This window comes from Hyperoodon ampullatus (assembly GCF_949752795.1).
Source record: "Hyperoodon ampullatus genome assembly, chromosome: 2".
Classification (NCBI taxonomy): Eukaryota; Metazoa; Chordata; class Mammalia; order Artiodactyla; family Ziphiidae; genus Hyperoodon; species Hyperoodon ampullatus.
Window position 1 is genome coordinate 8,607,617 of NC_136915.1, and position 16,150 is coordinate 8,623,766.

General features: G+C 43.9%; 1 protein-coding gene across 1 annotated transcript in view; it reads right to left on the reverse strand.

The window, feature by feature from the left end:
- Positions 1-16,150, reverse strand: part of MTOR (mechanistic target of rapamycin kinase) — a gene marked incomplete at its 5' end in the record, with an annotated part of 118,671 nt that overhangs the window by 65,050 nt on the left and 37,471 nt on the right. The window contains 8 exons of the mRNA XM_079696532.1: positions 2,750-2,895; positions 3,033-3,195; positions 5,831-5,973; positions 10,624-10,770; positions 11,460-11,552; positions 12,658-12,820; positions 13,138-13,250; positions 13,751-13,918. Coding sequence (XP_079552658.1) covers positions 2,750-2,895; positions 3,033-3,195; positions 5,831-5,973; positions 10,624-10,770; positions 11,460-11,552; positions 12,658-12,820; positions 13,138-13,250; positions 13,751-13,918 — 1,136 coding nt within the window. The remainder of the gene's footprint in view (positions 1-2,749; positions 2,896-3,032; positions 3,196-5,830; positions 5,974-10,623; positions 10,771-11,459; positions 11,553-12,657; positions 12,821-13,137; positions 13,251-13,750; positions 13,919-16,150) is intronic.

Below are 16,150 nucleotides of genomic sequence, written 5' to 3' on the forward strand. Positions count from 1 at the left end.
TAACAGATGTCAAATAATTTTGACCTTCAGGAAGCAATTTTTCCTTGTCAAAAAGAACCATTCACTTGAACTAGTCAGTGTAAGGTAAGCATAATTCTCGAACTCAACTATTTTTTACTGTACCTATAGTCCTTCGATTGTTTGGGAACCTACTTCACCTTAAAAACAAGGCCCTCAGGATTTTCAAAGAAGTAAAGTGAGTAGAGAAGAAGTACACTGCAGTAGGGCTTCCCATGGGACAGGCAGCCGGACAGAAACTTCCTAAGGCAGGCAGGGGATCTGAGATGCCCATGGGCCAGCACAGTACTGCTTGGAGAGAGGAGAAAAAGATTGGGGGTTAGGAGATGAAGAGAAGGAAGAGCACAAGATGCCTAGGGCAGAAGTAGCTAATAATTTTCTCTCATCAGCTATACACCCCACAACTAAAGAAAATTGAGGCTCTAGGCAACAAAAGCTAAAATAAATTAAGTGGGACTACCTCAAACTAAAGAGCTTCTGCACAGCAAAGGAAAACGATCAATAAATTGAAAAGACAATCTACAGAATGGGAGAAAAATATCTGTAAACCATAACCCAGGGTTAATATCTAAAATATATAAAGAACTTACACAACTGAATAGCAAAAAAGCAAATAATCCAATTTAAAAATGGGCCAAGGACCTAAACAGTCCATTTTTCTGAAGAAGACATCTAAATGGCCAGTGGGTACATGACCGGGTGCCTAACACCACTAATCATCAGGGAAATGCAAAGCACAGCCACAATGAGATATCACACCTGGTAGGATGACAATTAAAAAGACAAGACATAATAAGCATTGGCAAGAAAGTGGAGAAAAGGGAGCCCTTGTGCACTGCAGCCACCACACCACTATACCAGTCTGGAGGTTCCTCAAGACACTGAAAACAGAAGTACCACATGAGCTAGCAATTCCATTTCTGGATATATATTCAAAGGAAACAAAATCACTATCTCAAAGAGATATCTGTACTCCCATGTTCACTGCAGTATTATTCACAATAGGCAAGATATGGAAACAACCTAAAATGTCCTTCAGAAGATGAATGGATAAAGAAAATGTGAAATATAGTTTATGTATATATATATTATGTGTGTATATATATATGTACATACACACACATATAATATACACATAATGGAATATTATTCAGCCATAAAGAAGGAAATTCTACCATTTGTGACAACATGGATGAATCTAGAGGGCATTATGCTAAGTAAAACAGAGAAAGACAAATACTGTATAGTATCACTTATATGTGGAATCATTTTTTAAAAAGCTGATTTCATAAAAACAGAATAGAATGGTGGTTGTCAGGGGATGGGAGAATGGGGAAGCAGGGAGATGTAGGTGAAAGGGTACAAACTTTCAGTTGTAAGATGAGTAAGTTCTGAGTATCTAATGCACAGCATAGCAACTATAGCTAATAATATAGTTTTGTATATTTGAAATCTGCTGAGAGTAGATCTTAAGCATTCTCACCACACACACACACACACAAGAGTTAACCATGTGAGGTGATGGATGTGTTAATTACCTTGATCTCGGTAATCATTCCATAATGCATATCAAATCATCATGCTGTACATTTTAAATATATTCAATTATATTTGTCAATTACTCCTCAATAAAGTTGGGGGGACAAAACATCTATATTACATTAATCAAAACCTATAGTTGCTGAAATTTACTCATACTTTTATAGATACACAATTGAATAACTGACGTCTAAACTTTTTGTGACAAGGTTAATGTCAAAAAAAATGTCACCATATGTGGTATTTTAGAAATCGACATTCGAAGTCCAACTTATTTGGGCAAAAACATGATTCTATTTCTACCTTTTTGGTCACTTTTTAAAGTGTTTAAAGGAAAACTTTTTAGCATGTACTCAAAAGCAGAGCTAGCAGAGAACTTGGTTATTTGATTACCCTTTCAAATGAAGGAAGCACCATACACAGCAGGCTGTTTCAGCCACAGTGGAGGTACTTATTAGCTGGGTGATTTTTCCTAAACTATGTGTAGTGAAATAATCAACCATGTTAGCATTTACATGAAGATAATTAGATCCTGAAGTTAATATTCTCTGATGATCATTAGGGGAAGTGAACAGTTCTCTAGGAGCTGTGGAGCTAACATTTAAGGCTGCTTGTAATTTCGTAACAGCAAAAAATTTATTAAACAACCTATTTTTTTCCATACCCAGAAGACTCAAAACCATCTTATGAGAGAACATAAGCAAATGAGGGGAAAAGACCACAGAATTTCAGACTCTGTCTTTTACATTCATAGAACTCCAAGGAGGAAGACTCAGGCACCAAAATATTTAGCCAATAAAAACCCACCCTGCCCTTGGGTGGTCTCTGAGGCACAGAATCCAGCTTCTAATCCCAAGCCAGAGAGCAAAATCTAACCCAGATATAAAATCTATCTTTCCTAGGCTGCTCTGTCCACAGAACTGCTTCTAGGCTAATTTCATTGGGACAAGTAAGCACAGGTTGGAAAACAACAGAAGCCCAGGTGCTAAGGGTCAACAGAAATGACAATTTTGGCTAGAACACTGGGGAGAGCCATCTGCAACCACATCTCATTTAAACGTGCTGGCCAGGCCTGATGGCAGATTTCACAGAGCAGAGGTCTCCAAGTGCCTCCAGTGAACTGTCACCAGGCAGTGGGAGAAGAGAGGTCATTTTAGATGAAGGCAGTAATTAAAAAGGGTTTATGGCCTACCTGATGAGAGACTCTAGGATGGCAGGGGTGGGACCTTTCTGGAACTCCAGTTCTTTGTAGTGTAGCGCTTTGGCGTATGCTCGGCACTTGGCAGCCCTCTCACCCAGCAGAACAATGCCATTGTCATCTCTCAATGGCAGGGGGCCCTGGAGAAGAGCAGAACCCCACAGCATAGGAAAATGGCAGACGGGGCACAAGCAAGAGTGGGCTGTGCGGGTGCTTCTCCCCTCTCACCAGCTGGTTCCCTGTCAGGCTCCATCTGGACAATTGGGCAAAGTCTCACCTTGTCACTGTGTTCCATGAATTCAGCCAAGTTTAAGAGGGTTTGTGTGACTTCAGCGATGTCCTGGGAGGTGAGGGCCAACTCGATGCTTCTGATGAGCTCATCCTGCTGGTCTTCATTCAGCTCAGACCAGCAGGACACAAACGCAGCGTTAAAGAGATCCCTGAAGGCAGACAGGAGTGAAGACAAATGTTGGAAATGCCTCTCCTGCCTCTGCCTGGTGCCACAAAGTCACACCTACCAATCTACTCCTGGCATCACTGATTATGGTTATACAGGCCAGGGCTGTCCAAAAGAACTTGCTGGAAATGGTCTATATCTTCCCTGTCCAATATGGTAGCCATTGGTCAATGAACACTTGAACTTTGATAAGTGTGACTAAGGAACTGAATTTTAAGTTTTAGTTAATTTTAATTAAGTTAAAATAAGCACACATGGTTAGTGACTGTTGTATTTTACAGCACAGGTACAGGGAACTCGGGGTGGGGGCGGGGTGTGTGGGGAGAAAGAGCAGAGAAAAGTAACTTGTCTCCACAGTGGTTGCATCGCTTCTCTTCATTGGAGGGGATGAACAGAAAGGGACTTCTAACATAGCAGTTGACATAACAGATTCAGAAAACAATAATCTTCAAATGATTCTTGGGATGTTTCTTCTCAGGCAATGTCCAAAGTCCTAAGATCAGAAGTGGCAAAGGCAGCATGTGCTATTGCTTTTCAAAATATAAGCAGAACCTTTAGTAGGATGGTCGTAAACAAAATGACAACAGAACTTAAGAAACTAGCAGTATTAGAAAATAGAATCCAAATCCATAAGTCTTAAAAGATTCTCTTAGCCAAACCTCTAACAGCTGGGGCCTTGGGAAGACCTGGAAGCAGAGGTATCATTTCTAGGATCACTACAACTATTTAAAATCACTACAGCACCACTTGGGTGAATATATTTGCTACCCCTGACATCTGAATTTTAATCCTACCCTCTCTTTTTTTGGTGAATATGTGGAGAGGGGAGTTGGAAGCTACAGGATATGCCTAGATAATGTATGGGGTAAAGCATCTGATGCTTATACATCTACTTTCCATTACATATTTTAAAAGGTTAAGTCAGATCGCTGTATATATAATTTTGGAATCTGATGGAAGAAAATAAAATTTGAAATTCAAAGGATAACATGAAGATCAAAAGAAACCCTGTGTAAATTAAGAAGTAAGCTTTCTGATCTAGGTCCAAGGCCACGCTGGCTCCCAAATGAACACACTTGGCACTAAGGGGACAGACACATGTGTGTATATTTATCACAAGCCTCTTTTGGATGACAGTGTGCCCAAAAGGGACTTGGAGCAGATGAGAGGTACGCTACAGTAGCCGAGCGTGTGCAATCTGCACACTATGGAAACAGAGAAGTCCTAGGAATGATTTTTAAGCATTATAAAATATTTGAAAGAAATCAGATGAACTAAATCACGGCATCCAAGCAACAGCCTCAGGGACCATCACTATTCTTGCTAAATACACTCCAAATAGCAAACCAGCTGTGCAGATGAAAGTGAAATGGAATACCTCATTTTTTTGCTTCTTGCTAATGAAAAGCATTGTTAATTAAATCACCATTTAATGCCTCATTATAAATAAGAACTGTCCATTGTAGAAAAATTTAGAAAATAAGGAAAAGAATAAAAAAGAAAAGAATTGCTCCTTAAATCCTCCTACTTAGAGATAATCATTATTGTATTACTTTCTAATCTTTTTCCTATGTACATATATTTTTAATAGTTGAAATCACACATTTATACCATTTTGTATTCCATTTTATTCACTTACATCATACTATGAATCTTTTACATGCATTAAAACTTTTTATAAACCAAATTTTCAATGACTATTTAAGATTCGCTGTTAAAGGTTTATAGTATTTTTTATGGCAAATTCTATTTTCCGAAGATGGCTGCAGCACTAGCTCCTGTTCCATACGCTCTTCTAGGAGCCTTCCGCTCCCCTATAAAAAGGTGGCATCCACGTCTCCTCCCCTTGAGCCCGAGTAGGCCTTTGTGACTGCCTTCAACAACGCAGTGGGACAGAAATAACACTATGTGACCTCCAAGACTAGGCCATACAAGCATCATGCACTTCTGCCTCGTTCCCTTGGGGACACTCACTCTTGAACCCAGCCAGTTTCCTGTGAGGAAGCCTGAGCAATCCATAGGGCAATCCACATGGAGAGGAACCAAGGCCTCTGGCCAGGGCTGAACTTCCAGCCAATAGTCAGCCCCAACTTATCAGACATATGGATGAGCCATCTTGGAAGTGGATCTTCTAGCCCCTGGACAAATACCCCTGACACTGTGTGGGGCTTAGACAAGCTGTTCCCACAAGTCCTGCCCAAATTGCAGATTTGTGAGTAAAATAAGTAATTTTTTTAGACTGCTGTTGTTTTAGACCACTAAGTCCTGGGGTATTTGTAATGCAGCAATAAATAACTGGAGTATCACTATTATTGGAAAACAGGTTATATTAAGCTATTACATAGTTGTTTTCAGAGTTATAAATGACTCTGTAATTAAAGTTTTGGACCTAGATCTACTAAGGAAAGGTATACTAGCAAGGTTAAGATGGATGTTTTTCCTATAATAAGAGCTTCTTTAATTTGCCTTTTTATCTTTTCCCCCAGAGGTTAACAAAATTAAAAAACCCTTTTACTATTACTGCTAATAAAAACTAATTCTTATACAACATTTTCTACGCGCTGACCCTCTTGATCCCAATCTGAAGCTGGGAGGAAGGGAGCCCTGACACACCATACCTGGCCATTGGGTTGTAGGCCTGTGCCAGGGCCCAGCAGGAGCGCAGGGAGGGCGAGGAGGAGTCCTTCAGCAGCTCCAGGCTCAGCCGCCTCAGCCATTCCAACCAGTCATCTTTGGAGACCCTTCTGGCAGCTCCCCAGGCCTATCATGCCACAGGCGACAAAGGAAAACCATCAACTGTAAGGGCCAATTGTAAAGAGCCCTTGCTTATCTAATGATTATTTCACTTCTTTGATTTATAAAATTATACCTCATGATAAAATTCCCTGAGCACAAATACAAAAGAGTAATATTTAAAGCCATAAAACAAAAGCAGCAAACTCTCATAATATAAAGAAAGCCTGTTTTACACCTCATTTGCGCTGGACTCTATCTGCAAAGCAGAGAGCTCTACAGCCCCAGAGTGGATGGAGACCGTCACACTCAGAATGCATCCAACACAGCCGAATGGCCTCCAGCAGTGTGTGAGGGGCCCAGGACACCCTGCAGTGGGACACTGGCTCATCTTATGCAGAGTCACCCAGGGAGGGGGAAGCGCTCAGGTTGACACCATCCTCAGTAGTGTGACCATCAGGTGAGCACTGAGCCCGAGTACACGGCAGTGTGGTGGAATGAGACAAAAGGAGTTGAACAGATTGAATTTTTATTTTGTAGTTTATCCCCTCCAACTTTCCTCAGAACTCTGAGCTCTCCAGGCACCAAGAGGTACTAGCAGGGGCGGCTTAGGGAGGTGGATGGAAAGATCCAGGCCCTGGACCTGGGCAGTAAAGGGGAGTGGTCAGCAGCCACACTCTGTGGAGCTCAGTGGCTGGAGTTCAAATCCCAGGTATGTAACGTATTGGGTGTCTGATCTTGGGCAAGTTACTTAACTTCCCTGTGTCTCAGTTTCTTCATCTGAAAAGTGTGGATAATAGTCCCCACATCAGAGGGTGTTCTTTTTAAAATTAATTAATTAATTTATGGCTGAGTTGGGTCTTTGTTGCTGCGCGCGGGCTTTCTCTAGTTGTGGTGAGCAGGGGCTACTCTTCGCTGTGGTGTGCGGGCTTCTCATTGCGGTAGCTTCTCTTGTTGCGGAGCACGGGCTCTAGGCGTGTGGGATTCAGTAGCTGCGGCTCGCGGGCTCTAGAGTGCAGGCTCAGTAGGTGTGGTGCACAGGCTTAGTTGCTCTGCGGCATGTGGGATCTTCCTGGACCAGGGCTCGAACCTGCGTCCCCTGCGTTGGCAGGCGGATTCTTAACCACTGCACCACCAGGGAAGCCCCCAGAGGGTGTTCTAAGGATTAATTAACTAAGTTAGAGACTTCCCTGGCAGTCCAGTGGTTAAGACTCCATGCTTCCACTACATGGGGCACGGGTTCAATCCCTGGTCGGGGAACTAAGATCCCGCATGCCACACAGCATGGCCAAGATTTAAAAAAAAAAAAAGATTAGCTAAGTTAATATGTGTAACAGATTTAGCACAGTGCTCAGCACAAGTTAGTGCTTTACGCTGAGTGCCTGCTACTCTGAAGTTAGAAACACCTGGTTGGAACCCTGGCCCTGCCACTCACCTGCTGTAGGGACTCTGGGCAAATTACTTTTACACTGCTGTCTGAGTCTTAATCTTCCTCATTTAGGGATAATGCAGCTAAAGGGCCTAGCTGGAATAGATGAGCAAAACATGGTGGCTCGTATTATCAAAATGACTTTTCGTTGAATTGGCTTAGCCCTAACTACTAAATCCCTAACTTTTAAAATATATTCTTAAAAGATTTTTCTGGCAGAACAGACATGTCAATCCTCCTTAAATAGGGAAATCAGATAAGTTAAAGCAGAGTTCTCAAGTGAAGTAGTCCAGGGAGTGAAAGAGACACCCATGTGCTACACTACCTGAGCATCAATGACTCAGTCCATCACCTCCTGGGATAAATGGAGATTTGCTATAGCTTTTGATGAGTTACCAAGCAGTAACATTACATAAACTAATATTTTTTGTCAAAAACTGAAGTAGAGATACTATGAGAGACAAATTAAAAATTTATGTGAAGGATTCTCACTCACCATACAATGAGAACCCCTGAACTAGAAGAAGATACCAAAGACTTTTAGACCTTGTTCTGTTGAACGAAATGGGAACATCAAGTCCTTTTCGATCCACAGATTTCTGGTTTCCTTCCTATACAGCGAGTCTCTGGATACCGGTGCTGTATTACAAGGCATTTAGAAGTCAGACACATACAAGGAAGCATTACTAGTATCTTTTGCCCTCTAATGATATGAGGCTGAGCTTGGGTAAGGCGAAGGCAATGCAACACAGTGGCTAAGAGACTGGTCTCTGGAGTCATACCTGGGTCAGATCCTGGCTCCACCATCTACTGGTTGACATGGAGCAAATTACTTAAGCTTTCAGTGCCTCAATGTCCACATCCATAAGAGAGGGATGGATACTAATGACAGCGACAAACTTATAGGGTTACTGTGAAGATTAAATGAGTCAATACATGTAAAGTGCTCACAACAGTGCCTGACGCGTGGGAAGCGCTCAACAAATGGTGCTGGTGGTTAGTGCTATCATTAACATTGGTACCATTTGATAAATGGTAGCAAAAGGCTCTTCAAAAAATTTCAGCTTAAGGAACAACCGCACAATCTATCAAACAGGATATGTCCCTCACCTGGGCCTTTCCCCACTGCTCTGTAATTTAAAACATAGTCAACTCTCAATTCTCTGGGTTCTACAGTAACTGTTGAAACTCCAGCCAGTTTCCTCTCCTCACCCACCCACCGCTGACTGCCTCATCTGGTTACACTGGTGCACGCTGATGGAACGCCAGCTTACTCATTTAGAAGGTAAGCCCGGATAGATTATCATGAGGCAGGAAAGCTGCTGAGACTCTTGGAAGGCATCCTGGAGGTTCACATAAACGGTCTGTATGTTTTCTGTACTATGTAAATCCTCTGTTAGCATAGCCAACGGAAAGGTGACTGAGGTGGCAAATTATTCTTCTGAAAGCTGGTTAAAACTGACAAATACACCAATCCTTAATTATCATCTCATGAGTATGTAGAAGCACAATTTACTTTTTGATGAAATGGATCTGAGAGTCAGCTGGGGAGAGCTTTGCTTAGGTTTTTTTTTTTTTTTTTTGCGGTACGTGGGCCTCTCACTGCTGTGGCCTCTCCCGCTGCGGTGCACAGGCTCCGGACGCGCAGGCTCAGTGGCCATGGCTCACGGGCCCAGCCGCTCCACGGCATGTGGGATCTTCCCGGACCGGGGCACGAACCCGTGTCCCCTGCATCGGCAGGCGGACTCTCAACCACTGCGCCACCAGGGAAGCCCGCTTAGGGTTTTTTAACTTGATCTGTTCTCTCAGGTGAGACAGACTGAGATTCTTTTTTCTGTTTGGCAAAGGTTATGCTTATTTTTCCAAGTCCTGGGTAGAAAGCAAAACTTTCTGGAAGCAAACTAGACCACTGGGGAATTTCCTAAAATAGAGAGAACAAAGCCTGAAAGCTGAGTGGACAGCTGCCTGGTTGGAAGGACATTCTGAACCTAGGCAGGCTGAAAACATCTGGGTAGAAATGTGCATCTGGCCTCCTTGTCTGGCCCCTCCCTCAAATGTGAGGTGTCAGCATGGAGGCCTCAACAACTGCTTGGGAATGCCAGGTGTTGATGACCTTTCTCCTCCTGAAGTCTTGGACTAGCAGTTACAAAACACACAGAGGTAGAGCAGCATCGCTCATGACCCAGGGGTATTTTACCACGTTCATCTTAAATCATCAAACGTTTCTCAGTAGTGGTCACTCTGCAGCTGTCTGTGTGGGTGAAGACTGATGTCAGGAGTACAGGAGAGTGTTTCAAAGCTGTGGGTGAGCACACGCACACAGGTCTGTGTGCAAATCATTATGGGCTTGGCCAAAAGAAGACACCAAGTCAACTAGGACCCAGCCCTGCCCAGTTCTGTACCTCTATCTGCTGCTACACATGAAATGCAGCTGTGCTGCATCAGCTGCTAATAAAGAAAACTACCACATTGAAATTCAAACTGGGAGCTGCTTACAGTCATTAGAAGTACTAAAGATTAATGCAAAATGTGGAAAATAAGCAACCTGGTATATTTATTTAAAAGCCAGTGAAGTATATGATTACTCTGTTTAGATCCATCCATTAGAGATGATTTGAAACTGCCTGTTTTTAAGTGCATAGCTGGTGGCATACATGATGAGAAGCTGGTTATATCCCAGGCTTTGGTCAGCATAGAGAATCCAGTACTGATCTGCAGAGATCTAAAACCTTGCTACTCAAAGTGTGGTCCGTGGACCACTGGCATCGGCATTACTTGGGAGCTTGTCAGAAATGGAGACTATCAAGGCCTGAGCTTGGGCCTGAATCAGAACAAGCATTTTAACAACAAGCTCCCCAGCATGTGGTAAGCCCAATGAGTCTGAGAAGTTTGAGAAGCACTGCTTTAAAGGGCCTGCATCAGGCTCAGTGCTAACCAGGAGGCTCACTGGTTGTGTTCTGGTCCTGTAAAAAATGAGAATGCTATTTGCAACAATGCATTCCACTGTCAAAGCTCCAAGGGGACACAAAAGGACACCTTGTTCTTTATTTTCCTTCTATTAAAAAACTGTATAATTCAGATACTTGGAGAAAAAATAAAATGACCTAAGTTCGTGGTATCTAGATTTTCAGAAAGATGCTTGGGTTTTGGTTGTTTTAAACAGAAGACAGCAAGAGCTGAAAGTTTTGAACAAAAGAGAAGAGCAGGGGTTCTCCTTTCCAAGCCCCCCCCAGGAAACGATGGACCTGCCTTTTGGAGGTTGATGGTGCTGACGTGCAGTTTCTTCATGGGTCCCGTTTCCACTGGTCCGCTAGCCAAGGCATCCCCTTGGCCACTCCGCAGCATCCGATGCTGGTAAATCAAAGGGTCCTCTTCTTCATCAGCAAGGGTGTATCCCTGCAACCAGAGATTTAGAGAACCACCCTGCAACTCCACAAGCTGCTCCCCGTTTAGAAAACATCCTTAAACCTTGGGAGGGTCACACCTTCGGGAAGAGCCAGGATTTAGGTTAAGATTCCACATATGGACAGAATGAATCATAGGTGGGCTGCATTCCGCACTGAGACCAGTCTGTGTTGGTCACTCCTGGCCACTGACAAGCACTGACTTAGTAGTATGAGCATGCAACTGGCAAACGTGAGACAACCGTGAGTCATAAACATGACGAAGAGCTGGGCCGGCAAGGAGCTGCCGCCTGTTTTTGAAGGACCTGAGAGCCAAGGATGATTTTTGCATTTTTTAATCATTGAAAAAAAATTGAAAGAAGATTGATATTCTGAAACATGTGAAAATTATTAGAGAATCATATTCTGGTGTCCATAAATAAAGTTTTACTGGAACGCAATCAGGCTCATTCGATTACATATGCATATGGCTGCTTAGAGGCTGCAGTGGCAGAGCTGAGTAGTTTCATCAGAGACCACATAGCCTACAAAGCTGAAAAAATTTACCATCTTGACAGAAAAAGTTTGCCAATCTCTAGTTCAGAGCTAAAAAGCTAGATATACCCCCACTGCTAAGATTACAAGAATACCAATTGAGAAAGACAACGCGGGACTTGGAAACAGAAACAAAGCGCAGCTCACCTTGACAATCCTGCAGATGAGGACATCATAGCGCTGATGGTTGATTCGGTGTCGCACCAGAACTTTATTTACCATTGGAATGAAAATTTGGTACTATAACAAGAGAGGAAGCAGATCAGAAACCATTACTTTGGAGAGTGGGAAATAGAAAAAAGAATATTACCCCTACCACATTACAGCTACTACTTCTGGGTTTGGGACTAGCTCTGTGGTACTTTTTACCCCTTGTGCTATGATCCTCATCCCCATCACCTTCCATCTGCGTCACTGCAACAGCCTCTTATTTTAATGGTCTCTCTGCTTCCCCTCTTGGCCCACTCTATTCTTCCACACAGCACTGAGAATAATCATTAAAAAATGTTAGGTCAGACCACAGTATTCCTGTGCTCAAAATCTCCAAAGAATTCTAGTCTTGCTCAGAGTGAAAAGAAAGCCAACTATAATGGCCTACAACAGCGATGTGCAAATTTTAGTGGGCATCAGAACCACCTGGAAGGCATATGAAACCAGAGATTGCTGGGCTCCACAGTCAGAATCGCTGGCTTGGTAGGTCTGGGGTGAGGCGTGAAAATCTGCAGTTCTAAGGAGCACCCAGCTAAGTAGATGCTAATGCTGCTTGTCCGGGGGTCACATTCTGAGGACCACTGGCCACAATACCTAGCTTCCATGCCTACCGCCAGCACAGCCTCTACAAGGTTCTCTCTATGCCCTTTTCCAAGCCCTTTCCCCCGGCTCCCTCCCCTGAAGTCACTGCCCTCCTGCTGCCCCCACCCTTCAAGCACGCTGCCATCTCGCACCTTTGCCTCTGCTAATCCTTCTGCCTGCAGCCAGCTCCCTGGCGTTGAGCCTTTCCTTTACTTAGGTCTCTGCTGAAATGTTACCTTATCAGAGAGGTCTGCCTCTAAAGAAACAGCATCTCTCCCTACTCCCTCCCATCCCTCTTATGAGATAAATTATGTCTCGTAGCTTTGCTTCATTGGAATGTAAGCTCTGTGAGAACAAGGACATCTTTCTGTTTACAGCGTTATCCCCAGAACAGCACTCAGCCCACACAGGTGGCTCAATAAATACTTGCTGAATAAAGAAGGAAAAAAAGGCACAATTCCTAGCTCTTTGTCAGTGACTGAGGCCTACAGACTAACAAGCGGAGGAGTCTGCAAAGGCAGAAGAGCGCGCGTGTCAAGGACTCCTGCCTCACCTTCTTCCCCAGCTGAAACACGAGTGAGGACAACGTGTCCATGGCTGTGGGACGGAGTTCTGGGCTCTGGTCCAGCGTTCGCACAATCGGGTGAATGATCCGAGAGGCATAGTCAGTGAAATCCAGGGACTCCGTCAGGCGGTCCACTGTCTCTAACGCTGCCCTACAACAATCGCTGACATACAGTAACTGCTAACACACAGCCCAAGAGTAAGAGAAGTGGCTGAGGGCTACCTTAACAATCAGCACCCAACGGGAAGGAATGGCTTCTGACATTATTTTGGGTACAGAGATCTAACACATATTCCTGTGGGATGGGGACAGTGAAGATTTCCATAAACCTGGTACATATCTGGACTAAACTAATGAGAGGTGAAATAACAAAAAAATAGAAAGATGGCCTGGGGACTTAAGAAAAGGGCATTTTCAACAAAACATTAAAAGCTTGATAACTGTTAGTCCTAAAGAGTAGGTGCTCACTTTCGAGATGGCAATGGAACTTCAGGGGCATCAAACAACTTCACGACAGGGGGCAATAACAAATGCAGATAGTCGTCCAGGTTGGCGCCAAACAGCTGGATTGCAGCAAGCAACTGCAGAAAGGAGAAAGGCACGGCGATGAACAAATACAGTCAGGTATCAAGGCTCTAAGTGCCTGAAGGGCGGCAGTGGTATGGATCAGTCAACATTCTTTGGGGACTCTGAAAAGCCTTTATTAAATGGCTCCGAATTACATTCTCTTGGTAGCACTTTTCCCCATCATTTTATTTCACTTACATGTTACTTTGCTTTCTCTGAATTTATTTCAACTGGTAAGGCATCAGTTGCTGGATAACAGAGAAAACTGGTATGCTAAATAAAATATTTACCAAGAATAATCCATCAAAAGAGACAAAACATAAGGATAATCAAGAGAGGATTAGAAACATTCTGTAAACCGTACACTGCACGCATCAGGTACTACAGTATTCTTTAGAGTCAGTCTTACGGACCGAGCATCCCCCTGTCACTCAGAACAGGGTCTCTTAGATGATCATCCAGGGACTCTGATGGACTCTGGAAATATCTCCAGAGGATGTCCCGGGTTACTCACCTTGATGGAGACGATGCGGCCTGAGCTGTTGTCATGCATGAAGACTCGCAGCATGTGTGGGATCAGCTGGGGCAGGTAGAGCTTAAATTCACCCCCAAGAGCTACCACAATCTGCTCAATGAGAAGAATGATCGTGCTCTGGATGGAGGTGTTCATGACCCAGAATTCCTATAAAGAGGGCAGAGACAGAGGAGCAAAGTCGGGGGCCCTTCTGCTGAAATATGAACCAAGGAACTGGGACAGCCAAAACGAAGCACAAATGCAGCGAGTGTGGTCTGTGCCATGGGACTCCTTCCTTATCCTCCTCTCCCCAGGCCTCCCTGCATCCTACGTCAGTCACGGTGAGCAACTAAACTGCATTTCCCCCAAAGCACCGGGCTACAGGGCTCCTCCGTGCTTTGGTCATGCTGCTCTCGGCTTAGAATCCCACCCCTTGCTCAGCTAAGCCCATCTGTCTTTCCAGACCTGGCTCAAGCCTCACTTGGCCGAAGAAGGCGCTCCTATCTCCTTCCATTATCCACTGTGGGTCCCTCTACTCTGCTCTCTTCTAGCACCTGTAATACTTAATTTTCTTTGCCGCCTTCCCTCTACTCGACTGTAGGCTGGTTAACGGCAAGAAACCCTCCGATCCATCTCTGTCTCCCTGAATCTAGCAGAGCGCCTGGCGTATTCCAGCCACCCACACCCATCTGGCAGAATGAACGAACGACCAGGGCTGCATCACTCTAGGAGCTCTCCAGCCATCTAGGGGTGGTCCCGCTTTGGGTAGCGCCTGGGCTCTGCCAGAGGGTGACTTCAGTGTTAACAAGATTTCCTGCCCTTTTGGATTTCGACTTTGCTCAATAGCATCTGACATCTGTCCCAAACCATTTTCAGGCCTGGAGAGTGCCACAAGAGGAGCATTTTTCTACATTCATCTAATTATATCCCACATAAATTACTAAAATAAAAACTTGGCCAACTGGCTCCAGATCCTGTCTCGGTACTGCAACGCAAATTGGTCCAAGTCTCTCACTCCAGGAAAAGCTGTCATTTCAAATCAATTCAGAAAGACAGTGGCCTACTGCCTTCTTTAAAACCTCCAGAGTAGGAGACTTAATGATGGCAACATATGCTTATTAATACTCTTGGGCCCCCATTTAATTCAGAGTAGAAGTCAGTGAAAAAAAAAAAAAAGATAACTCCTCAGATGGAAGGCTTTAAAGGAAGCCTAAGGTATTTTTATTTAGAAAAAATTGTTCTTAAATCATAGTACCTTAGAAAGTAAAAACATTTCGAAAAAAATCTATACTAAAAGGTGCTGGTAAAACTTTCTTTCTCTCTGCTTGGAGAGAGGTATTCTCTTTGAAAAAGCTATTTTCTCTAGATAAAAAGCTTCGACAAAGAAACACTACAAATTTTATGGCCTCCGTGGTTTGACTGATGTTCATTCAGTGGGACCACACTCTGCCTTCTTTAGAGAAAGCCCGCCTACCTTTCCACTGCAGGGTCATCGGGGTTCCTCACAAAGGGTTTTCTCTATGTCAAAGAAACCAGGCAGCCTCCCCAGGGATGTCGGCTGGATCACTGTTCACAAAGCCCCGAGCTCTTCCTGGGCTCAGAGGAGCTCACTAAAATGCCCAGGATCAAGAGCCAAAGAAGAGCCCTGTTGGTACCTTCTCTATCATGGAGGAAATGAAAGCTGTATTTTGCAGATGTAAGTCTCCCAGCCTCAAACCCCTATATGTTTTGTCGTAAGTCATTTTTGGGGGATAAGTCACAGACTACTTCAGCTTCAACCCCGAGCGCACTGCTTCCTCCCTCCCCGCCCCACCCCCAACTCCCTTAACACCACCCGCAGGCTCTTTAGCATCCTGCCTAACTCCTCCTGTACAGAGGCCCCTGTGGCAGGAGGCAGGGAACAGAGCAGCTTTTACTTATTTATACACATAGGAGTTTTTCAGTTCTGAGACTCATTTTCGGGGAAGTTCCGTTTTTGAAGGCAGCCACTTTCATTTTAGTCCTGCTGCTTCTTCCAAGCTAACTACAAAGGTCTGGTGTAGAAGAACAAAAATCACTGGAATAATTGTCTTCCAGTTCTTTGAGGACACAGCCATCTCTGCAAAGCAATCTCCCCAGCAGAGACACTGAAATTATAGAGAACAGTAGGAAGCAGCCTCTCACCCCCAATACAGAAAAACGATACTGCCATCAATGGGGAGTCCTTTGCACGTAGACCTGAACAGACATTTCTCCAAAGAAGATACACAGATTGCCAACAAACACATGAGAGGATGCTCAACATCACTAATCATTAGAGGAATGCAAATCAAAACTACAATGAGATATCATCTCACATCGGTCAGAATGGCCATCATCAAAAAATCTAGAAACAATAAATGCTGGAGAGGGTGTGGAGAA